The 24,316-nt window shown below is 43.5% G+C and overlaps 2 protein-coding genes across 2 annotated transcripts; one reads left to right on the forward strand and one right to left on the reverse strand.

Annotated features, from left to right (window-relative positions):
* Positions 1–842: 842 nt before the first annotated feature.
* Positions 843–17,818, reverse strand: PATL2 (PAT1 homolog 2). The gene is made up of 18 exons (XM_045201710.3): positions 17,712–17,818; positions 15,627–15,723; positions 11,387–11,616; positions 10,637–10,727; positions 9,803–10,017; positions 9,134–9,214; positions 8,208–8,350; positions 7,627–7,704; positions 7,270–7,411; positions 6,332–6,452; positions 6,136–6,233; positions 5,868–5,921; positions 5,632–5,765; positions 5,349–5,508; positions 4,715–4,855; positions 3,233–3,330; positions 2,426–2,575; positions 843–1,247 (listed from the first exon to the last, which is right to left on the reverse strand). The coding sequence occupies exons 4-18, from the start codon at positions 10,677–10,679 to the stop codon at positions 1,229–1,231; spliced, it is 1,677 nt and encodes a 558-aa protein (XP_045057645.2). The 5' UTR covers positions 10,680–10,727; positions 11,387–11,616; positions 15,627–15,723; positions 17,712–17,818; the 3' UTR covers positions 843–1,228.
* On the forward strand, positions 17,779–23,652 carry B2M (beta-2-microglobulin). Its single transcript, XM_024568155.3, has 4 exons — positions 17,779–17,935; positions 21,456–21,731; positions 22,292–22,319; positions 23,336–23,652. Exons 1-3 carry the CDS (start codon positions 17,869–17,871, stop codon positions 22,303–22,305), a joined length of 357 nt encoding a protein of 118 aa, XP_024423923.1. The 5' UTR covers positions 17,779–17,868; the 3' UTR covers positions 22,306–22,319; positions 23,336–23,652.
* Positions 23,653–24,316: the final 664 nt, after the last annotated feature.

The following is a 24,316-nucleotide window of genomic DNA, read 5'->3' on the forward strand; positions in this document are numbered from 1 at the left end:
TTAAAGTGTCTAAATTTGATTTTTAACCCATTTTTCTCATTTTCCCCAAGTCAGGATGGAGTACTCTCCATTCACTCTACCTGGGAGTTATCTTTGATTCTTACTTAATGACCATTCTTATCCAGACCATCAGCAATGGCTATCAACTCTTACTTACTTCCAAGACTTATTCCAACCCTCTGCTCTTCTTTGTCACCACTGCTCAATTCTTGCCTGAGCTGTTGAAAAAAAAAAAAGCCTCTGAACATTTCCCTGCCTTCTATTATTCCCTAATAATTTATTAGTCAGAATAATCTAAAAATAAAATCATGTCACATTACTTTACTGTTTAAAATTCTGACTTCATTGCAATTAAAAATTTAAATTAAAAAAAATCACAGTTTACTGATCTATAGCCTCCCCACTTATCTGTGTACTTGAGCTACATTTTCTTTCCCTGAAACACACCAAGTTCATTCTCACTTTGGGGGCTTTGTGTTCAATAGGGCCTCTACGTGAAATACTTTTCATTTCAGCTTCAATGTAACCTCTATTGAAGTTACAGGCCTTCCTGGGCCATTCCACTCCAGTCACTCATCACCCAGTTTCATTTTCACCATGGTATTGATCCCCGCTTGACATTTTAGGTCAGCCCCTGTCCAAACAGAACATAAGTTTCAGAAGAGCAGGGACTTTTCCTTGCTCTACACTGTTACCCTAACACCTAAGATGGTTCCTGGTTCATAAAAGGCACTCCAGAATTTGCTGACAAATGAATAACCTTGTCTGTGAAATTAAACCAAACATTTCATATCCCAAAAGAGATATTTAAATTCAATTCTCTTTGCTCAGCTAGGGCTACTTTCTCTTTATTAAAAAAAAAAAAAAAAAGGCAACATTGAAGCAATACAAGGTCATAGTTTTGTTAGACATAACAAGGCCTTGTCCCTTATATTAACAATGTTCTTAGAGCATTCACATATAAGCAAATGGCTTTCATTATACATCCTAACTTACAAATAAGTTTCAACACATTATTATAATATCTCTAATTATACCTTACTATGTCATGCATTTTTAGGCATCAGGTTTTTGAAGAAAGCATAAGAAAATGTTTTGGGTGGGGTTCTCCAACATATCAAGGCATAAGAAATGTCTTCAGACTCTTGGGTCCCTGTAGACATAGCACATACAGCTGGTGTCTGATGATCAAACTGTTCCCACATGTCCACATTCCAAAACAGTGAGATCAGTAGATCCAGGCAAGCCTACAAAGAGAACAGGTGTTAAGTGCAAGCGATTCCATTTGCTTAAGTATTATTGTGATTTAATCAATATCTGGCCTTGAATGGTATGGTTCAGTGGGTTGTGTGACATCCCGCAAACTGAAAGTTCGCTGGTTCAATTCCCAGTCAGGTCACATGACTGGGTTACAGGCCAGGGCCCTGTTTGGGGGTGTGTGAGAGGCAACCAATCAATGTTTCTCTCCCTTTCTTTCTCCCTCCTTTCCCTTCTCTTTAACAATAAATAAAATCTTTAAAAAAATTAATATCTGATGCTTTCTAGCAGATGGTCAATTCTGAGGATAGAGATGACCTCCATATTGTTTATGTTTATATTTTGGAATAGTTGACCCCTTTTATATATATTTTGTTGTTGATGATTGCTTCTTGGCTACTCCACTGTAGGCTAGATGGCAGGAGGCACATGTGGTAGTCTTGGATGGAGGGGCTGTGCTTGATCCAGGCAGGACTTGTGATTCATCTCAGCATTGAATTTGGTGTTCACTGGCATTGCCTACTGATGTTATAGCTTTGTTTGCTGGAAAGAGGGATGTAGTAATGTTTCACCTCTCTTATACTAGGGCTGTTGTGTTCCTTAGTATCAGCTGTTTTCTGCATTGTCTTTGCTGCTCTCAGGGTCAATTCCCCTGTGGAAGTTTCTTCCACTGTTGCTTCTGCTCTTGGGACAATTAGGGATGATGCTTGGTTCATTGATTCCTGTACTTGTTTCAGTAGCAGTGCTGGAGGCCTGTTGGACACTGGAGCTGTCAGTGTGCCTGTGTGCCGTGGGTGTGCTGGTCAAGGGGACCTGTTTGACGACTAATGTTCGGGTTGCTCTGCATTAATTCATCTTGTGCTGCATTTGTTAATCTCAAATATTTCTTGAATGAACAATTCAGTTTCTCAAATTAAGTTTTGCCCTCAAATAGCTTAGCATGATAAATGACCAAAGTACCTGGGAATCAAATGGTTTAGCTATAAAGAAACAGGCCATAGGGCCCTAATTTGAGGTAGACGCGTTACTCAGTAAATGCCAGAGTGTTTGCAACTACTTCTAAAAGAAAGCTATCCTCTGTGCTCTTGGTTGAAAAGAAATAGAGAAGTGCCAGAACCTAGACTGGGCTTGAACAAGGGATTATGACCTTGTCTCTGCCACAACTTACTGCATTGTAGCCTCTAGCTGCTGTACCAATTGTTTGTCCACATGGCGACAGAACAGGGGAAGAAGGTTGCTGGGGAAGGATAAGGGTTCTGCCAGAGAGGCTGTAGGCATCTGAGCTATCTCCCACGCGATTAGAATCACTATGTCTGTCCTGGAGAGCAGAGAAGAAGAAATATATCAAAATATTTTGTATTTATACAGGAAAGAGGCTCAAGGCCAAGATCCTTATTATACTTTATCACCAATATCACTTTCTATGCATGTAGCAATTAAGAGAACACTTGCACTTTTGATATATGCCAGGGCACTGATTTAGTGCTTCATGCATCTTCTCTCTTAATGTTCAGAACTCTATGTGGTCAGTACTGCCATCCCTAGATTCCTCTTTTATAAATGAGGAAACAGGCTAAAGAGAACATACTAGAACAGGCTAAGTAACATACCCCAAAGTTACAGTACTAATAAGTGACAGAGGCAAAATTCAAACCTAGATCTGTTTGACTCCAAAGCTTGTCCCCTTCTCATTGTAATGGGAAAAAATACAATAATGTAAAAAAATTAAAAATATAAAAATAAAAATAAAGCTTGTCCCCTTAATCACTATGTTATACTGCCTCCCATGGAAAACAACACTCTAGGGGACGATAGGGGGAAAATAAAAGGCAGAGCAGCTACAACTCTGCTAGTATTCCCTTTGACCAACTTCTTGCCTGATGCTTGAGTACACCACTCAGGAAATAACTCATCTGGTCCAGCCTACACATCCCAGAGGTACTGAAATAATATTTACAGGCCATTATGATCTTACCAAGCTATATGGTCACTGTTGGATTCCACTAGGGATGGATCCAGGGATACCAGCTGCTCTCCATGACTCAGTAGGGCATAGAGCAAAGATATTCCAAACTGCAAGTGATAAAGCATCCGGGGAAAATGAGTTCACCCTAAGCATTTGGTGCTTCCCTGGCTCTGTCTTCCTAACTACAACAGCAAGTTTACATGTACAAATTGAGTGCAACACCCATAAAACTGTTAAATTTTACACTGGCTGGCCAAAGAACTCTCAGATCTTTCCAAGGGAATCACTGCTCTGAACTTTCCAAAAGATTCTTCTAGGGCAGGGGTCCCAAACCCTTGGGCCACAGACTGGTCTGTGGCCTTTTAGGAACCAGGCTGCACAGCAACAGGTGAGTGGCAGGCAAGCAAGGCTTCATCTGTATTTACAGCTGCTCCCCATCACTGGCATTACCACCTGAGCTCTGCCTCCTGTCAGATCAGCAGCAGCATTAGATTCTCATAGAAGTGCGAACCCTACTGTGAACTGAGCATGTGAGGGATCTAGGTTTGCGCTCCTTATGAGAATGTAATGCCTGATGATCTGAGGTGGGGTGGAGGCAGTGATGCTCGCACTGGGGAGCGGCTGCACATGCAGATTATCATTAGCATAGACATATGACTGCACAGAGACCGTAATAAACCAATTGCCTGCAGACTCATATCAAAACCCTATCAGTGAGTGGCAAGTGACAATTAAGCTGCATCTGGTAGCAGACTATAAAGCCACCCCCCTAACCTGGTCCATGGAAAAACTGTCTTTCATGAAAGTTGTCCCTGGTGCCAAAAAGGCTGGGAACCACTCTTCTAGGGAACTGACTAAATGCACACTCACGGGTCCTGCCCCCCGGAGTCAGGAGTCAGAGGATTAGGTCAGACATGGACCCAGGAATCTGATGCAGGAAGTCTGTGGACCGCACAGTAAGAAGCACTGTTGTAGGCAAAGGTCTTTGGAGAGGGGTTCATAAGACAATCCACTGGCATATTAGAAGATATCAGAACTTCGCCTCTAGAGTCTCATCCTTTAAAATGTTCTATTTTGTATTTATTTCATACCTAATATTAGTATCGTATTACATATAAATGACTTATAAACACACACGGGTGATGGGTGATATGTCAGGGTTTTTTTTACCGAAAGGGAAACAAAAATAAAAAAACTTCGGTGACCTCTGCTCTCCAGGGCACATGAGCACCATCATCAGAGAGCTTGTTAGAAAAGCAGGTGCTTGGGCCGCACCCTGGGTCCACTAAATGAGGCTCTCTGGCAGTGGGCCCAAGGAACGGGTGTTCGATAAGCTCTCCAGGTGATCCTAATTCTCACTAGAAGCTGATAAGCACTGCAGAGGATAAGCAGGGAAGATGAGGAGAGGAGAACATTCCCTCATTTATTCCATGTCAGTGATACCATCTGGAGGCCATCTATGGCAAGAGAAAAACCTCCCAGACATGTTACCTGATTCTGAAGCACCACAGTGACTGGCCGCTCTGAGGAGCCAGGTGGAAGCAGCATTAGTCCCTGAAGTCCTTGGAGGAGTTCATGGAAGGTCAAGTGACTGATATAATTGCCCAGAGGTTTGAATAACATTTGTAGGACCTGCAAGAAGGTCAGTGAGTGCCTCTCTCAGACTCCTCTGCAACTTCACCTCCTCCTATCTTGCACCCTCCCAACCCCGATCCCTTTTCTCGCTGACCTGCCTTTGTTACCTACCTGGTCGGGTTATTTACCACACCTATTACCACTAGTATCTCTCCATCCCTAATCCTGGCCCTTCAATTCCTACTAGTTCTAGGGTGCTTTCCCTAAGAAAAGTAGATATAGGGCTCAGCTCTTATCAGGAAGTTCTTATTTTCACACCCTCCACAGCACACTCACAACGGTGCAACCAAGGCCTGTGTGTTTTCTTTTGTTCATTACACCCACAGATGATCAACTGTTCCTACAGTTCATTCTATAACCCCTCACCTGAGGGTGGCAGGCTCTACACCCCTCACTGCCCAGTACCTTCTCTGGGTAGTGGGGACTGGAAGAGAAAATCTCCCTAACCCATCCATGAAACCATCGTCTTCTCCACTTAATGCCACAGTACCTGATCAGCTGCGTCCCTCTTGACGAGGAGAGGCAGATGGTGGGTGATAACCAGAAGAAGGCTAACAGCCTGATCCTGGGGCAGGAAGGGGAGCAGCCGGGCCACTAGGGCTTTCCCCTTACGCACAGAGAGCACCTGCAGGAAGCCATCTGCTGCCTCCCTGTGAGTGAGATAGGAGAATATTTTCAGGCTGTGCATAGAGGAGAGGACAACATGCCAGAAAGGAGAGGCTGAAGCAAAGCCCATGTCTTTGCTGGGCGGAGTGTGACCCTCCCATGCTCACTCCAGGTTGTTCTGCTCCTGGGTCTTTAAAGCCTGGAAGAGCTTCTCAACGTGGTTTCTCTGCTGCTCAGAGTAGCAGGGCTGTGGAGGCCCATTATTCTGGCCCTCCTCTATCTCTAGTAGCTGAAGAAACATCTGGGAATTTGAGGGTGGGAAAAGAAGAACAGGAAGTCAATTTGAGCAATATCCCATTTTCAAGGATAAGTTAGGAAATCATTCCTAAGGAGCTGATCTCACCTTCTCAATCCATGACAACACCCGAAGCCTCTGACTGCCGGCAGCCCCCATCTCCTACAAGAAAGAGTCCCCAGCCATCAGCTGCACTTCCACAACAGCAGCCCAGGTCTTTGGAGAGCTAGAAATTGAGCTGGAAAAGCTAACACAAAGTCTGATTGCACTTATTCCTTCCTTTTAGGTCACAAACTGAACTCAAGCATGAGGGTGCTCAAGACCTTGCTCCAAAACAGGGAGCAGAAAAAAGGTTCTGGGAAGACATCACTCCTACCGGCTCTGGAGTTCCATGGGGTACAGCATCAATAGCTCTTCGAGGGCTAAAACACGTCGACATGGCTACCTGGCCTAGGGAACCCTCAATTCGAACCACTGCACGAAAGAAGTCAGAATGGACATATTTCCCTCCACTTTCCACCCTCTGTCCACCCAGATGGCTAGCCCAACCCAGCAGGTCAGCCTGGTCCTACCTGACTCGTAAGTCTCTGCCTTCTGAATATAAGGTGTTACCAGCTTGAGGGACTCAACCTTGTTCCTCCGTCCAAGAAGCTCTTCATCTGCTTCCTTCTTTTCTAGTTTCTGATAATATTTCTGAGAGTCCATGGAATGGAAAAACATATACACATCTTCTGAACTTAGAATTAAGGTTCTCCAGTGAAACTTAATACACCCTGTCCTATAGCACGCATTCCAGAAACATTCCTGGCACCTTAGGCCCTATTGGCAATCATTCTAAAGTATTTTAAACACCTTGGGCCTTGTGCTATCTGTCCTGGGATTCCCATTCTAAGGCCTTCAAGAGCTAGGTACTATTACCAGGTCTGATAAAAAAAGGCAGAGAGAAAAATGGAGAGCCAAGAAGCAAACCTGATCCAGCATCTGCACCTTCCTGTATTCCTTGTTCCCAAGTATCATTGCACACCCCATATACTCTACCTCCCCATTTTGATTATGTGATTCTATCTGTGCTTCCCAAAGTCAGAGTTAGCTGGTGGCATGAAGACAGGAAGCAGGAGGAAATGAGTCAAAATGTCTGCCATAATTTGTTCAATTGAACAAATCGATTCCCACTATTTCTAAGATCCCTGTGGTTTTGATGTAAAAAAGTAAAGGTAAGTAGATGAATGTTTATAACAAGACATTTCTAAAGACTCACAAATGTGTACAAAGGTGGAAAAGTCCATATTCTCAGGCTGAATAGGGGAAATTCTTGGCAAAGAATGGAGACAAAACCTCAGAGTGTGTTTGGGGAATGAACCCCAGTGGGCTGAAGTGTAGGAGAACAGAGGGGTGAATGAGGTCAGAACGTCAACTTTAGCAATAAGGCCCCTATGAGCTAAAGAGAGGACCTGGAATCCAGGCTTTTTTGACCCAAGGTCAGAGGCTGGGAAGAGTATATGGGGCTCACCTGGTAGTAATAGTCTTCCAGGTAGGGGTTCTCACTCTGCAGCTGAACCATTTGCACTTTTATCACCCAGTCCTTCTCTTTTCGGGTCATGAGTTTAGCGTAGGGGTCTGGCTGCTGAGACCAAGGCTTCTTGGCTGGGGGACTTTAAGCCAGGAGGAGCATCCCTTTAGACCCACCCACCCCTGCCACAGTGAACTTCTCAAGGAGTGGTGAGCAGGGAATTGAGCTGTCTGGGAAGCATGGGAGAGAGTGCAGAGATGGGCAGCACTATAGGGCTCCAAATTGTGCAGGGACTTTGGGGAAATACCCAGCATGCAGATGAGCTGCCCTCAACCCTGCTCCAGGTTTAGTTTTTACCTTGGTGTTCGACAATGCTGTTGCAGCTGAAGGATCCGTTGGTGCTGGGGGTGGAGCTGGGTCAGATGACTTGGGAGACTTAGAAAGAAACTTAGCTGAAAGCAAGGTCTCAGCTCCTTACCTCCTCCACTCATTTAGCCTCTGGTAACCTCAGCTGGACATCTAAGGGAATTCTGTTTAGGTGCCTCTCCAAAGTCAGCCACGTGAAACATCACAATGTTAGCTCAACAGGGCTCACAGGCCCCTCCGAGATACACTTTTATGCAATTTGGCTGCAGGAAATCTTGACATAGTAGAAAATCATTTAGTTTGGTTGTCAGGAGTTCTGAGTCCTAATCTCAGTTCTGCATGCCAGCTAACCTTCAAGTAAGTTCTTTTAGTCTCCCTGGGCCTCCATTTCCTCATTTGTGAGGGAAAGTGGTTTGGACTCTACCTCAGACTTTCCTTATTAAGTTTCCATATTTTTCTATGGCAGCTGGTAGAGTGGCTCCCACCCCTCTGCAACCACTACCTCCTGAGACCTCCAAAGAAGAGCTCAGACTGTTGTGGATGCTGGGGTGCCTGGCACCCTGAACCAGTACCTGAACCTAGTGGGCCATGAGGTTGGTGAGCTGCAGAAGAGTGATGGGTCTGGTGAGAGCAGCCGAGGTCCAAAGTGCCGCACTGGAGAGCTGGTGCTGGGAAGGGTAGGTCGCAAATGAACTGGCGACAAGTAGTCCAGGGTCTAAGAGGAATAAGAGGTCTGCAAGGAGGGCATATCCACCAATTCAATGCTGCCCTTGCTGCTAAGTCTCTTTTCTGTCTCTATATCCTCACCTGCCTTTACCCTCAAGAATCTCACCGGATATTTTGCTGTCTTGGGGGAACTTCAAGCCAACTGTGAGGTCACCAGACTGTGGATCCTATCCTTGTTCCCAGCAGGGTTTCTCACCTCCTAGGGAGCAGCTCTTCAGTCCATGACAATGTAGAGACATGTGTTTTTCCTACTGTCTGGTGAGCCAACATCTCTTGCTCTCCTCTCTATGATAGTCTTCTCTCAGGCTCTTATGCCTTCAGACACTGGGACAATGCTTAGCTGTCTCTTCTCTGACTCACCTGAAGGCCTCCTGAGACCTGCAGTTTCCTACTCTTCTCCCTGCAGTATTTCCTGCAGTTCCTCTGTCCCAGACCATGTTCTCATTATGCAGTTAGTTGAAGGGCAAGTGCTCTTTCTATCCCTAAGCTCGGTGTTGCTTATTTGCTGAAAGGCAGGAAAGTAGAAGTAGGGATCTAGTTTGTCCTTTTTCATATGAATGGCCAGTTGTCCCAGTACCACCTCTGTCATTTACCAAGCTTCCCTACATGAAAGGGCATCTCCCACTTTTCATACCTACACCTTACTTTGGGTGCTTCATCTCCAAGAGCAAGGTTAAGAGCAGAATGAACATAGTGGAAATAAGGAACACTTGGCATGCTTCTTCTCAGCAACCAGTCACTTTCTCTCACTCTGGAGCCTGGAGCAACTCACCTGCCATAGAAACTGCAAGGAGGTAGGTGACATCCCCAGCATACCAGAAGCCTTGATTCCAGGAAAGCTGAGAAGACCTCTCTGGAATGGGAGGGAAGAAAACCCAGGCTCACATGAGCTTCTGTAGTGTCTTCTAAATTTATCTGTGTCCACGGGGGTGGGGGGCAGTAAGGCCAACCATTTCCAATACCCAGGACAGTGGCAGCCTGGTTCTACCTCATAATCAAAGTCAACTGGGCCAGGCCCCTCTCCTTCCCCAAGGGGAAGCAAGACTGGTATCTTAGGAGCAGGTTGATCTGAGGCACTTCATTCCACATGGGAATCCTTGTCTCTCTCCATTGGTTGTGAAAATCCAAGGGAATACATACCAGGAATGGACTGCTGAGACACAGGGGCCCAGGGTCAAAGCACCAGGAGCAGGGCTAGCCCCTATGGGTGATGCACAGCCCTGATAGGACCTGCTTTTCAAGGTGAAGACAGCATCAGAAACTAAGTGGGTGACAGGAGGAAAGAGGTAACGAAGAGTCCCTACTCATGTTCGAGCCTGAAAAGTGTTAACCCAGAACCCATTTTAGAAAGGGGTGGAGAAGAGGAGAGGGCTGTCTAGCCACACTGTGAACAGCAGACAATTCAGGACAACAGTCCCTCCAGCCCCTCCTGCCATGGTACCTGGGTGTTATGGACCACACTGAGGACAGCTGGATCCCCAAGATCTTCCTCCTCTTCATCTACTTCCTCCTCCAGGTTTGGGGCTAGATCTGGATCCAGGTCCTCTTCCTGTTCATTTTCTTCCTCCTCCTCCTCCAGCTGGGAGGCAGGCACCAGCTCCTCTTCAGGAGCCAAGCAGCCACAGGACTTGCCTGGGCCTTGGTTCGAGTGGGGGCCTGAAAAAGAAGAAGAAGGGGGCTCAGGTGTGAGGAGTCTCATCTAGAGAGGCAGCTTCTCAGTAGTACTTTTGTTCATGAGCTGTCTCCGTTACCACCTTCTAACAAGTCCTCCTTTTCTAAGGGTTTAATAGCCTCCCTACCCCAGAGAGCCCCTACCTGTCCTCCACTAGAGCAAACAGAACCTGGCTCGTGCCAGACACCTTTACTTTCTACATCCCCTCTTCAGTTACCTCATTAGATACCACCACAGGCTTCTCCATCTGCTCTCCTCCACCTAAAAGCCACTTCTGGGCCTCTTTAATCAACCAAGTTCCAGCTGTCCTTATTCACTGCAATTTAACCCTACTGTGTGCCAGATATTTCACGTGCATATGTTCATTTAACTCTCACAAAAATCATATAAGCCTGTTATTGATCATTTCACTATGAAGGTGAGAAATTGGGACCCAGAAAAGTGATTTCAGCCACCCAGCATAATATAGCTAGCAAGTAGAAGAGGTTAGAGTTATTCCCAGTGACTCTGGACATACAAGCCCATATCCATCACTGAACCAGAACAGCAAGTCTCCGCATCCCCAGACTTTTTATCCAGATTCTGTGGCCTTCATAGTGATACCTTCAAGACATTTCATCTTTGCAGGCTGGTGGACTTTCTCCATGGCTGTTTCTTCTGATGAAAGAGCACTGTCAACCTCTGGAAGGTAAACCTGGGACAGGGGAGAGACCCAGAGGCACCCTCCTCCTCAGTAAGGATGGCATGGCACCCTGAACCATGGTCATCCCCCAGCAAGGTTGTTGGGGGAGCACTGCCCTTGGCTCTCAGACTGCCCAAACCTCTGCCCTATGACCTCACCAGCCCAGCTCTAGACAGCTGTTCTGCAAAGGGACAGGAGTGAGGGACAGGGCTAGGAGTTGGAGAAACACTCCCACAAAAACACCACCAGCCTCCATCTGTGCACAGCGAGGGGCCTCACAGCTACCTCCTTGCTCCCCTTTCTGCTTACTTTTGCCATGGTAGCCTGAACCAGCGCCTGCTTGCTGCCCTGGCTTTAAGAGTCCCAGCCACTCCCCTACTCTCCTGTTAAAGGGCCAGCATCCCCCAAACATGGCTTCTTGATAGACATATGAGAACATAATCCTATGATAAAGAAAATCCTTGAAAGGGCAAGAGAAATAAACTGCATTTTTAACCATTCAAGTTTTGAGTACAGTTTATCGGAATCGATATTTGGGAGCAGATATTTTAAAAGGGTATCCCTGCGTTCTACACCCATCATAGGAACTTTGTAAGGTTATATTCCTTTCAATCCCTACTTTTGCTCCATGAGAATTGGATAGGAAAATTGGTGGATCCTGAGGAGATTACCTAGCAATCAAGATCTCAGCGCCTCAGGGCAGTGCATTTGTGGATCCCTGCAGTCCACCTGGTGATGCTTGCCCTTCATCGCGTCCTGTGAACTTAAGTCTGCTACCCAGTTCTAACTGATAAGGGAATCCTGTGAATTTAGAAGCCGGATCTTCAAGGTAAAAACACTTTTGCATGATTACACAATCTTGCATCTTCTTGGCTGCTGTAATGGAAAACCGGTTCAGAAGCTGAGGCACAAAAAGAAAATAAAGAATAACAATAAAAACAAGCATATAACTACTACTGGTAGGCAAAATCCAAGACCCCACCTGAGGTTCATCTAAGCCCCAAATGATCCTGGCTGGGTTCTGTGCCCACATCTGTGCTCAGCTGAACCTCACATGACTTTGTAGAACTTCTGACTAAAAATAAAAGCAAAGCAAATTTTTCTGCATCAGAAAGGCAAGTTAGGGCCCTATCATCCTGGTTATAGAACTATGACTCTTGATGCCTCTAAATAAAAATATTTGTTTCAAAAGTTTTGCTGTAGGTCAAAATTATATGGATGGGCAAAATTTTAAATGGCTTGAAAGTTACTGAAAAACTTTTCAAATAACTTAATTGGGTTCAGGCCTTTTGGTATCGTTTTTCAGCTGTTTCTCTCATGAACTTCCTAATAGTTCACTCTGGTACTATTAACAAAAGGGCCAAGTGGTGAATTTTAGTGTTCCAGAAATGAATTATTAGGTTGTTATAGAGACCATGTCTGAGGGACAGCCACCTGCTGCATACAGATTTTCATTCTGAAGGAACTGCTTGTACCAAATGGTACCAAGCAGGTGAAAACAGGGCTTAGTTTTCAAGATTATAGTCCTGCCTTGGATATTTGAAATTTTACTTGGGACCTAGTAGCTTTTGTGAAAGTCCCCTACCTTTTCCTGAAGTCTTAGGAAGTCTTAGATTGTCTAAACTTCTGCCATAGTTTAGCTGTTCTAAGTTTAAGCTAAACCTGTGCTAGGCTTGGTGTACAGCAATTGAATAAAGCAGGCGCCACCCAGGGCCTCTTACAGCTTCGGGACAAGTACAGACAAGTAAACAGAATTGTTAGATCAAAGACGTATTAGAATGTTTATGTTGGTGGGGGGGGGCATAAGGTGTCTAAATGGTAATGGAAAAAAATACAGTAAGGATAACATTTTTTAAAAAAGAAAGTTTACATTTGTTAAATAAAACACCCAAGGACTGTTCTTCTTGTATGGGAGATTTTTAATCCATAGTTTCAGTTTCTTTTAAGGGCTGTAGATCTATTCCAGTTTCAGTTTTTTTCTTGAGGTTGTGTTACTAAGTTATATAATCTCTAGGAATGTGTCCATTTCTTGTAAATTCAAATTTATTGGCATAAAGTTATTTATAGTACAAGTGTATTTTTTAAATTCATGCTTAAATCTGTACTTTGTCTCTCTTGTTATTTCTAACATTATTTATGTGTTATCCCTTCTTTTCTTCTTTCTCCCAGTTTGTCTATTTAATTGGTCTTTTTTAAAAAAGCCCAGGGATTCTGCAGGAAGTAGATAGTTCACTCAAATTGGATAATTTAAGTAGAATTTTATAAAGGCATATTTATAAAGGTATAGAAAGAATGTAGAGCCATCATAAAGAATAGTACAGTCTCCTAGGACTGGTAATGGTTGACGGTTACCATTTTAGGTCAAGGGCCAGAGGATGGAGCCATTACCAAAACCTGGAGATAGACAAGGCTGCCTGGTAGGCAGACAACGTCAACATCTATGTCATATGGGCTCCAATGTGGCAGCCCTCTCCTACACTATATCCATTCTCTCTGAGATCTGTATCTGCTCTCTTCTTGCTTTTTGAGGCCTAGGCATGGCAAAGGCTCACCACCCTTTCTAGAGCCAGGGGTGCTTCACTTTCCTTTATCAATTTCCCTTAATCCTGCTCACACTTTGGTAAACATGCCCATGACAAAACTCTCCTTGGTTACCAGACTCGAATGTGCTATTTGTTTCCTATCAGGACCCTGACTGATACCAGCCTCCTGAGCCATTCTTTGTCTTTCTTCAGCTTTCTGTCCCAACCCTCAATTATCAGCATCTAAAACATAATCATTGTCCTCAAGTCCTCTGCATGACTCTACTCTCTTTATTCTCAGCAGTCACCTCACCTCTTATGTTATAGAGAAATAGAGGCCTTTTGGGCCAATCTACTTCACTTTATAATTGGAGGAAACTGACATGCAGGCACAGGCCTCCTCTCTCATTCTTCCAGGTTGACCTCTGCTAGTCGAACCTCTTTCTCTGGATCCTATGCCCTCTGGCCACTTCAGTCATGCCTCTCTCCTCTGTGTCTTCAGCCTCTCTATCTTTCCTCCTTTCTTTTTCTTATGGTATAACATAGATCTATCAGGATGTGTTCATCATTACAGACAAAATCCCTGTCTTCTCTTTGTTTCTTATTTTAACTGCCCCCTATTTGTCTCCTGCCCAACAAACCAAGCTTCTCCATTTCCTCAACTCATATCAGTTCTTCAACTGCTGTTCCCTGGCTTTTGAATCCATCTTAATGGGACACCGGGGGACAGACTGACATCATCCCACAAGCCCCTCAATTCTTCCTATGGACACTGATAACTTTTCACCTTATGTTAGTACTCTGCAAATACACCACCATGACAAATCCCCTACTCTCATTTCTACTCAGATGTCACTACTGAACACTTCTTGGATTAAAAAAAAATCGAAACTACCATTACCCATCATTCCTCAGAAACTATTCTCAATTACCAGTAATTTTCTAACTGTAAGTGCAAAAGACATGTTTCAGTCCTTACCTTAAGGCTGTTGAAGTCTCTACAACCTTTGACAGTGCTGATCATACCCTCTGTACGTCTCTATTTCCTGTAGCTTCCTGACAGTTCAGTCTCCTGCTTCTTTCTGTACCTCTTGTGTCATCTTTCTCTGGCCCCTTTCCCGCTTTCCTCTTCCACTTGCCATGCTTCAAATATCCTATTGCTCATGCCTCTTCTCTTGCCCCTCCATACTGAATATTCTTAATCTAAGGGTCTCTTGAAATTGATATATGTTTGTGTGATTTTTAACAGGCACATTTTTCTGGAAAGACAGAATTTTCATCACATTCTCAAAGAGAACAAGAATCCCTCAAAAGGTTAAATCTGCAACTTGTTATTCCTAGGCAATCTCATCCACTCATACTTCCCTACCACCTACATGCTGATGACGTGCTTTTGTCAGGACGGACTCTTCCAGACTAAAAGCCTTTCAATGGTTTTCATTTCCTGTTCTTTACAAAAGGCACTGGACTTTTAAGGTCTAACCCTGACTGCCTCTCTACCTTCCTGTCTTAAAGTTCCCCTGCCTTCGAGTTTGGGTTTCAGAACTAGTGAACTGCTTTGAGCTGAATGGGGAGAGTAGGATTCCAATGGATCCCTCTCTCTGCCCTGGGGACCTCTTATCCTCGTCTGGGAGTTTTATTCAATTGTTGGTTAAAGTTGCTTCCTGTCCCAGTTCTTTTCTGTCTTTCATTTCAATGACATTAAACATATGTATCTTAGCAGAAAAATATGCTATTCGTTGTGTTACTCAAGCAAAATGAGTTTGCGAAGGAAGAGTTTATCTAATTGGAAGGTGGTTTCAGATGCCTTAATAAATTGCCTTATTCTATGCAGCAGAGAGAAAGAAGGAGCTTATACCCTTTGAACAGCATGGATGGAACTGGAGAGCATTATGCTAAGTGAAATAAGCCAGGTGGTGAGGGACAAATACCATATGATCTCACCTTTAACTGGAACATAATAAACAAAAGAAAAAAGCAAACAAAATATAACCAGAGACATTGAAGTTAAGAACAATCTAACAATAGCCAGAGGGGAGTGGGGAGGGGACAGTGGGGAAAACAGTTTTCAGGAACTACTCTAAAGGACACTTGGACAAAACCAAGGGGGAGGGTGGAAGCAAGGGAGGGAGGTGGGTTTGGCTGGGGTGGGGGGGAGGGGTGGGGAGAAAATGCAGACAATTGTAATTGAACAACAATCAAGTAATTAAAAAATAAATAAATTGCCTTACTCTAACAATCTAAACATTCAATTGGGAGGAAAACTCAGCTCAGGCTTTACCTTCTTCAGGAAGCCTTCTTAGACACATTTCTCCCTTCCAGGCTCCATGAGGTGCCCTTCTAATGTGCATTCGTTGATCCTTACATCTTTTTCTCATTATATACTTACCACATTGAGTTGCAATTCTGCTTCTGTATTTGTCACCCCCACTTGAGAACAGAGATGTTCTTATTCATCTTTGTGCCTCCAGCGGTTAACACAGTATCTGCATCAGAGTACAGTCTCGGTGAATATTAATTGAGCTGAACTGAAGTGAAAAATAATGATCTTTCCCCTCAGAGACTTCAGATGGGGCTTCTTGCCTGCCACCTGGCTGTGTCCTACTTCAGTGAACTCTCCACATTGCCCCCAATAAATGTCATTCTAAGAAACAAACCTATGATGCCTAAGTCAGAAATCATAAAAGATACATAGATTTGACTAAAAAAGTAAAACTTCTATACTGAAAACATTTATGCCAAACTAAATTCCTATGGAGCAAAGATTTAAATATTAAAAAAATTAAACCTACAAAATATTGAAAGAAAACGTGTGAGGCTTTTTTAAAAAAAAAATATGTGAAGTAGATGAGGCCCTTCCAATCATGAAGGGTGACCACCAAATTTACCTAATAAAAATGTAAGGCTTCTATATGGCAAATAAATAAATAAAGTCAGAAGAACTTAATTTTGATCTGGTAATCCTTTTCTTTTTTTAAATACTAAGTACTTTATTTGCACATTGTTGCCAATGTATATAAAATAATCCTTGTGAAATAGAAATTCATAAAAATGCAGACCGGAAGGTGTTCAGGACTGACAAAAGCAGAAGTCTGTATGGTGTGGCACACGTTACAGGGGTAAGCTTTTTGTACGGGCTTCAAATTTAGCTCTCTGAATATTCGCTAGTTCATGAACAGTAATTACAAGGTGTTTGTTAAATATCATACATGCTCACTATATGTTAGGACCTATGTGAGGCTCTCTGTGCTTGATCTCATTTCATCAGGTCTGTAGAGAATATTCTACTTCTTCTACAGCCATGGCCCCCACAATGGGGATTATTAACAGGTCTAAAAATCTGTGAAAGAAATCCTGAAGATATTTGTTGCACAATTCAACTCCCTTCAATTAAAAACAACGGGGATTTCCAAGATCTGTCCCTTTTTCGCCACACGGTTCACTTCCTCTTCTCACTGTTGCACTCAGAAAGCCCAAGGCCTGGACAGCATTGTCAGGGAAGCATCTTTTTTTAGGCGGCTGGGTGCAATTTAAATTCTCACTAAAATTGCCCTGCCCTTTATCTTCTACCAGTCACAAGCCTGAATAACAATGGAGTCAGGCCAGAATTTGAATCCCAGTCTCTTATCTTGTGTTTTCCCTGTCCATAAAAATTAATGAGGTAACCCCTACCTCCTAGAATTTATTAAGGTATTCTTCCCTTGTTTGCTAGTCGGTTCATTCATCCACCCCATCCATTTATTCATTCAGTTTACCGAATACCTATTTCTGCCAAGCACCATTCTAGTATGGTAGCTCTCAGGGAATGGAGCACTGACAGGGGTCTGTAATCTGTAAAGCTCAAAGCAGTTACTGCTTTTACTATCAGTGGTAGTTTTCCCCACAGGTCAACAAAACAAAGAAAATCACCTACACAACAACGGGAAGATACAAAGAAGAATTTCTTGGCACGGAGCTTTACAAAAAGAAACTTTCCCCTGAAGGAATTCCAGAAGCAAGAAGGTGCTCCTTCACTTCACTTAGTTCTCTGAGCTGTTCTCAGGAATCCTCGAGGTTCCTGGACTATTTTTCTTGCCCCGCAAATCCAGGAACCTACAGTGTATTCGGGTTGTAATTATTTATATTAGTTCTTGTTCTGCTCGACACCCTTCATCCTTTGTATACGCACTTAATTTTTCTGGGCTTCCATTTTTTCAAATGAAAACCACAGGTTCCAGGTTCCTGACTAGTTAAGGCACGGTAAACAAATGACTCAGCCATCTCTGGGGGCTGATTCGGAAATTGAGGGCACTGGACAAAAGTGCGTCCAGACTGAAGTTCTAGGATGGGCGGTCTGCGCCCCAAGCTTGGGGACGCACCCAAGATCAGAGGGCGCCCATTTACAAACAGCGAACCCACCCCGTCCAACCCATGCCTTAAGCATCACGAGGCCTTATACGAAAATGAAACTGAAATGGAAATGTCCTTTTCTAACCTGGTTCAGCACAGCCAGCTAGGAGACTGGTGACGGCCGGGGTTCTGATTGGTGATGCACGCGTGTAATATAAGCCCAGGCGCAGGCTCGGGAGACCGCAGTTGGAGGTGCAGCCTGGAGATCCGTTCCTCGCTCGTCGGGCGCTGCTCTAGTGGCGATGGCTCTCCCTGTGGCCTTGGTCCTGCTCGGAATGCTCTCTCTGTCTGGCCTGGACGCCCTCCAACGTGAGTGCCCCCTCCTCCCCGTTTCTCCACACACCCTTCCTCTCCCGCCCCCCCCCCCCCGCCCACCCTCTTTGGCACTCAGCTCTGTAAGACCCCGAGTTCCCCAAGTTCTCTTTCCCTGGCCAGGGGACTAGCAACGGGCTGGGTCGGAGAATGGGGGAGCGGTGTGGGTGCGAGCCCAGGACGAAAGCTTTTTTCTTCTTTCCCCGAGAGCCGGGCAAGGGGAAGACCGCTGGCGCGCCCTGGCTGAGTGGGTGCGGACAAAGTTTCGGGGTGTTGATAAGTTCCAGAGACACCCGGGAAGGTTTCTCTTCCACTCTTTCGTGGGACCTGTCACTCCGTGGACGCAGCTGAAGGGGGAAAAGGGTAGGCGGGTTCCAAAGGCGAGTGGCTGGGGACTGTGACTGGGTGGAGACAGACAGACACTTGGGCTTTGGGGAAGGCACCGCCGAGGTAAGTCACTCCACTGCAACTCTGCTGGGAACCGTAGGGCTTCGGGCTTCCTCCTAGCGCCCACCAGGTTCACCTGCCCTTTCGTATTTTCACATAAATACGGGATCAAACTTTGGCGGGGGATCAGCACGCAACGTGTGTAAATGCTTTGAGGTGTTACAGAGCGCTTTCACATCATTAATTCATTTGTTCCCATTACACGTCGCTTTTAATAATCAATAAAGCTGCCTGTTTTGACAACTCACAGTATGCCAGGGGCGCTGTGTACTTTGTTATTTTTTTTTATTTTTTAATTTTTATTGTTATTCAATTAAAAGCTGTGTACTTTAAAAAACAAAACAAAACACGTCCTTTTTGTGTCCAACCTTTTGGCGACTCTGGGCCACACTGGAAGAGGAAGAGTTGTCTTGGGCCACATATTAAATACACAAACAGTGACGAAAACAAAAAAATCTCATAGTGTTTTATGTAAATTTATGATTTCCTGTTGGGCCACATTCACAGCCATCCTGGGCCAAGGGTTGGACACCCCTGAATGTGACTACGATGCAAACATGAAGGTCATCATCAGTATCTCTCACAGATGAGGAAACTGGGGCACCAAGATTTTAAGTAATTGAATCACACAGGGAATATATGGCAGATGATGGCTCCTGACCAGAGCATTGTGCTGGGGTGTTAGCCTTTGGGCTGTGTGTAATCTGCACGTTTTTTTAGAACTGCCTCCTTTGGGTGTGAGATTGTCTGGAACAAACTGGGCAGCCATGGGCCCCTGTTGCCTTTTCTTTATAGAGGGCTTCCTCTTTGGCTCCTTGCCTGGTACTTTCCAAGATGAGTGGAGCCTCTTCTACTCTCAGTTTTGAGAAAGCCTGTGATATATCGGACTCTTTCATTTTTCCCCTCATAAAAGCTTCTGTGAAGCATGGTCTTCTGATCATGACAAAAAGGTATTTAATTTATAATTTATTTACAAAAATAAAGCATAATGTCTGTCATCACTATTGTTATTTGCTTCTGACTGTAGAAGCCTTTTGAAAAATAACAAGCTGACATTTAAAAAAAAAATCTTAATTTGAAAATTTCCAGAGTGATACATGCCCTACATAGATCATTTCTGGAAGAACCACAAGAAATAGGTTATGGTGGTTGCCCCTGGAGGTCAATTTTCTGCCCTATCCCATGTATGGATTTTGTTTGATTCATTGTGGGCGTAAATTAATTTTTCAGGTAAACTTTGGAAGCTAAAATAACTCTCCCAAAGTCACAGAGCCAATAAGTGGATGAGTCCAGATTCAAATCCAGGCCTAGCTGATATTGGTCCTCTTCTTAGAAGAGATTTTCATGATGTTTTCACAAAACCCCACCTGGTTCCCTCAGAGTAAGAATTCCAGGCCAGATGAACCTTGCTCTGACTCCTGTGGCATTTATTATATTCTAATTATCAGAAGCTCAAATACAAAGCACATTCTGATTTATCTTCACTTTTAACTTTATGAAAAAAATAAAATCAGGGCTTCATTGGGATCCCCAGTCCAGTTCTTGTGGACTTCTACTATTTCCTTTCCTGGTGACCTTTCCTTTGATGATGGAGTGTTTCTAGGCAGATGTGTATGGTCAGAGTGGCCTGGTACTCTTCCTCTTCCCCACTGCCTTCAGGAACTGGGGAGCAGCTGCCCTGTAGTAATCTTGTACCTTGAATGTGCATGTATTTTAAAATGAATTATATGTGTATATTAGTGTTAGCCTGTATATTTAGTAGCAATAAAACTTCTCTTTGTTTTGGGTGAAAAATACAGAAATAAAGTTTATATTTTCTTTCTGAAGCCCCTGGGATGCATGAAGTCTAGTCATGCACCCCCTTTTGGAAACCAGTGTTCTGTAGCATTATGCAATGTATTCCGAACATGGCTAGTTATAGGAATCATTTTAGGGTGCTGATTAAAATGCAAATCCCATTTTCATGCACTATTCTACTTGGTCATAAAGGAGAGTATGTTCTCTCGCATTTGCCTGAGTCCTCACCCTTGCCTTTTGTTCTGATCCAGCTCAACTCACTCATTTAAGATATTTGCCATTTAAATCTTGTAGCTCATGAAATCAGGTACAAAATCAGATAGGGTCCTGGTATATAAACTCTGAGCAAGATGAAGAGTTTGTGTTTTGTAGGAACATACTTTGGGGTGACTCTCAGGAACCTGACCAAGTAGGTAATAATAACATCTGCCAATTACAGAGCAACTGCTGTGTGCCAGACATTTTACCAGACACTTGATACTAAGAAGTCAGATGGGTGTCGATCTAGGCAGGAGCAGGAACCAAAAAGGAAAGATGTAAAAATAAGAAAAAAAATCGAAGGGGCTGAAACAGGGCGTGAAAACATGAGTTGTTTGATGTGGCTACAATGGGAGGATGTGTGAAGTGAAAAATGAAGTTTGAAAAGTAGGTTAGGGCCACATTATGTAGACTTTTAAAAAAATCGAATTTATTGGGTTGACATTGGTTTACAAAGCCAGACAGGTTTCAAGTGTACAGCTCTATAGGTGCTGTACACTTGAAAGCCATCAAAAATTCTTGAAAGCCTCCAAAGAGAGGTTCTTGAAGATTTGGCACAATCTCCAGTGACAGAAGGTACTACTAGAGGTCTGGTAGAAAAAGCCAAAAATGCATGTGTAGGGGAATTATGAGGTAGCCTTTTGGAAAAGTGGAAGCTTACTTGGAAAAGTGGAAGTGGAATTGGGAGAAATGGAAGATCAATTTTAAATACTGTATTTTTCAGACCACAAGATGCACCTAGGTTTTAGAGGAGGAAAATAGGAAAAAAAATTTTGAAGCAAAAAATGTGGTAAAATATTTAATAACATAAATCACATAATATTTCACCAAAGTAAAAATGTAAGCTACATTCAGACTATAAGATGCACCCCCATTTTCCTCCCAAAGTTGGGGGGAACAGTGTGTCTTATAGTCAGAAAAATACTGTAGTTGTTGCCTGGTCTAGCTTTAGACCAAAGTAGTCCCAAGTGAAATACTCTGTAATTTTCATTTGTCTTTCCCTGATGTTCCTCAGGTGCTCCGAAGATTCAAGTTTACTCGAGGCATCCAGCAGAGAATGGAAAGCCGAATTTCCTGAACTGCTATGTATCTGGGTTCCATCCACCCCAGATTGAAATTGATCTGCTCAGGAATGGAGAGAAGATGAAAACAGAGAGGACAGACCTGTCTTTCAGCAAGGACTGGTCTTTCTATCTTCTGGTGCATGCAAATTTCACTCCCAGTGCAAAAGATACGTACACCTGTGTTGTGAAGCACGTTGCCATGACTGAGCCCAAGACAGTTAAGTGGGGTAAGTTTTCAAGTTCTTTTCTTAGTAGCTGGCAGTTGTATCTGACATTAGCCACAGCACAAAGCTGCTTTGATATATTTTTTAAAAAGTATGCATACTGGGATTGTCAGAAAATGTTATTAAAGCTCTGATAAGTGGCACCTTCTGAGAGACCTCTGCACAGCATGGCCCTGGAAATGGTAGTTTTCCTGTGGCAAAAGCAAGGAGCAGCAATAGCACTTGCACAAATACACACTCATTACCAATAGTTCTTACCTACTGGCTTCCATAGGCTTTCCTGACAGCCTCACAGATACTTAGGACCGACATGCTTCTCAGGGAGGCACAGGCCTTTCCAAGTCTTGCTCTCCTAGCACCCTGCAATTCTGGACTCCTCCAGCACTCTCTGCTTGGGTTGAGGTCTGAGGCTGGTAGGCAGGTTTGGGTCCTACTAGTAGTTCTAAACAAGGTATTCATGGTTAAGGACAGCAGGCTATTCTGCTAGACATTTGTTAATATATAGTATTTTAAAATTAAAACTTACTGTTTTCTTTTTTCTTTTCCCATTTTCTTTTTCATAGATCCATATAACTAACCAGCATCATGGAGGTAATTTTCTAACTTTAAGAAAATGCTTTTTTGTTGTTGTTTCATTATCCTGGGAACTATTTCTAGGCAGCTCTAATATGATAACCCTCAGTATATGGAGGACATTAATCAGGGTAGCATTTCAGCAGGCAGAGAAAATTCCTACGAGGTCACATTCCCTTTCCTGTGGGGTGGCATGAGGAAGGTGTGTGGGCCCAGCTGTGGCTCTGCCAGCATCCCTGGCCCTCTAAAGGAAGTCAGAGGAGCTGCTGGTGTGGTGTGATAGGACAGAGGCAGCTGGTTACCCATTCCACCTGCAAGGGCTTGCTCTTTCTTCTGCCATTTCCACATGGGGCATCTCTGGGCCTTCAAAAATGAACCATTGTCTTCTGTTGCATAGCAGTTGCTGTATTATTCAGTCAGAAGACAGGAGTGACATGGTTCTGAAGATGTCCAATTCCTTCAATATCTCATGAAGCCTTAGCGTATGGGCACTGTGTTTGCCCTCTAGAGGCTCCCCGTCCAATAGAGGAAATAGAAACAGATTGTTGTAATGCAATATAAAGATACTAAAATAGATGTATCTGTAAGGAGCTCTAGCAGCATGAAAGAGGGAGGAATTGGACTTCTCTGCATCTTTGGATGGAATCTAGAGGTAGAAAATCCAGCTTTTCAATGCAATTCTCCACAGGGTGCCTTAGGTACTGAAAACGTATTCAGATCTCCTATTTTATTTTAGGGCATGGAAATTAATTCAAAAGAGCATCAGAGAAGCTGGGTGACCTGCCCAGAGTCACATAGAAACTAAAATGGTAGAGCCAGAATCTGAACTCTAATACCAGCATTCTTTTCTCTTAGGTTGTGGGAGAATCAGTGGGATAAACTAATGGGAAATGCTCTTTGTAACGGGTCTGGAAAATTGCCTGCAGCTACTTCTTTTACAAATGGTGATGTACACAGCAAAAGTTAGGCAAGTTAGGTGGTGTGACCTGTAATTCAAATAATATATTTACTAACAAGACTTTTTTTTTTTTCAGGTTTGAAGATGCTTCATTTGGACTGAACTAATTCCATATGGCGTTTTCTTTCCTTTTAATGCTTTTATGTTATTATGCTTTATGCAGACAAGTTAAGAAGCAATACTGATGTTAATACAAACACCATCTTTACAATTTTACTTGAGGGTCTCTGTCTCCTGGGTTGACCTATCTGGGCAGAGAGTTCTTGACAGCGTCAAGATAGAGAGGAGAGCAGGGAATTCAACATTAACCTTATGAAAAAAATTCCCCCCAATCTGTGTTGCACGTATTTTGATATTTTTTCCTTCAACAATTAAAACAATGGTAAAACTTGATGTGTTCAGTTTCTTATATATCTCTCCCTCTCTTACCCTTTTGTTTTCAAACAGGGAAATAGTCTTCAAGTGTCCCCTGAAGAAGAGTATAAACCCCTGGTATATATACCAGGTATATTCACAGTGGAAGGGGCCTCAGTGATCTGCATTTTGCAGATGAAGAACAGGATCAGAAAGAAGTTAAAAGAGTTAGTCAGGGTGACACAGCAGTCTGCTGGGAGACCAGGCTTCCATCTTTTAGCCAGAGTTCTGTTCCCTGGGTCAAGACATGAGGAATGTGCAGACTCAAAGAGGGAGCAGAAGTGTCTGGAAAATTTTATATTTTAGCAAGCAGTAAACTGTGAATGAAAAATACTAGATTTTCAAATTTTAAGGCATAGTTTGTACATGATGACCCACTTTGTGCATTTGTTTATTTGACCAAGAGATTCAGCGAGGTAGTGTTAGATACTGATGAGTAAAACATAACATTGCTCTCAAATTGCTCAGTTTAGTGGAGTGGCAGACATACTCAAATGATTAAAATTATCGTGATAAAGAGTATAGCACAGGTAAGCTCCAAGAACTAGGTGATAGGAAAATGTGTTCAGGGAACAACAAAAAACCTTTAGGTAGGTGTTAGGGAAGCCATTTGCTTGAGCTGAGACTTGGTGGATAGTAGTTC

Source organism: Desmodus rotundus, chromosome 7 (genome assembly GCF_022682495.2).
Source record: "Desmodus rotundus isolate HL8 chromosome 7, HLdesRot8A.1, whole genome shotgun sequence".
Classification (NCBI taxonomy): domain Eukaryota; kingdom Metazoa; phylum Chordata; class Mammalia; order Chiroptera; family Phyllostomidae; genus Desmodus; species Desmodus rotundus.

Excerpts from the sequence above, each read along its gene's own strand:
- B2M (XM_024568155.3), top strand. The coding sequence starts at position 17,869 with ATGGCTCTCCCTGTGGCCTTGGTCCTGCTCGGAATGCTCTCTCTGTCT. Across the intron at positions 17,936-21,455 it reads TGGCCTGGACGCCCTCCAAC|GTGCTCCGAAGATTCAAGTT; the intron begins GTGAGTGCCCCC and ends GATGTTCCTCAG.
- PATL2 (XM_045201710.3), bottom strand. The coding sequence starts at position 10,679 with ATGGAGAAAGTCCACCAGCCTGCAAAGATGAAATGTCTTGAAG. Across the intron at positions 7,705-8,207 it reads TCATGGCCCACTAGGTTCAG|TCTCCCAAGTCATCTGACCC; the intron begins GTACTGGTTCAG and ends TTTCTTTCTAAG. Across the intron at positions 4,856-5,348 it reads AGAGGGACGCAGCTGATCAG|GTCCTACAAATGTTATTCAA; the intron begins GTACTGTGGCAT and ends ACCTTCTTGCAG.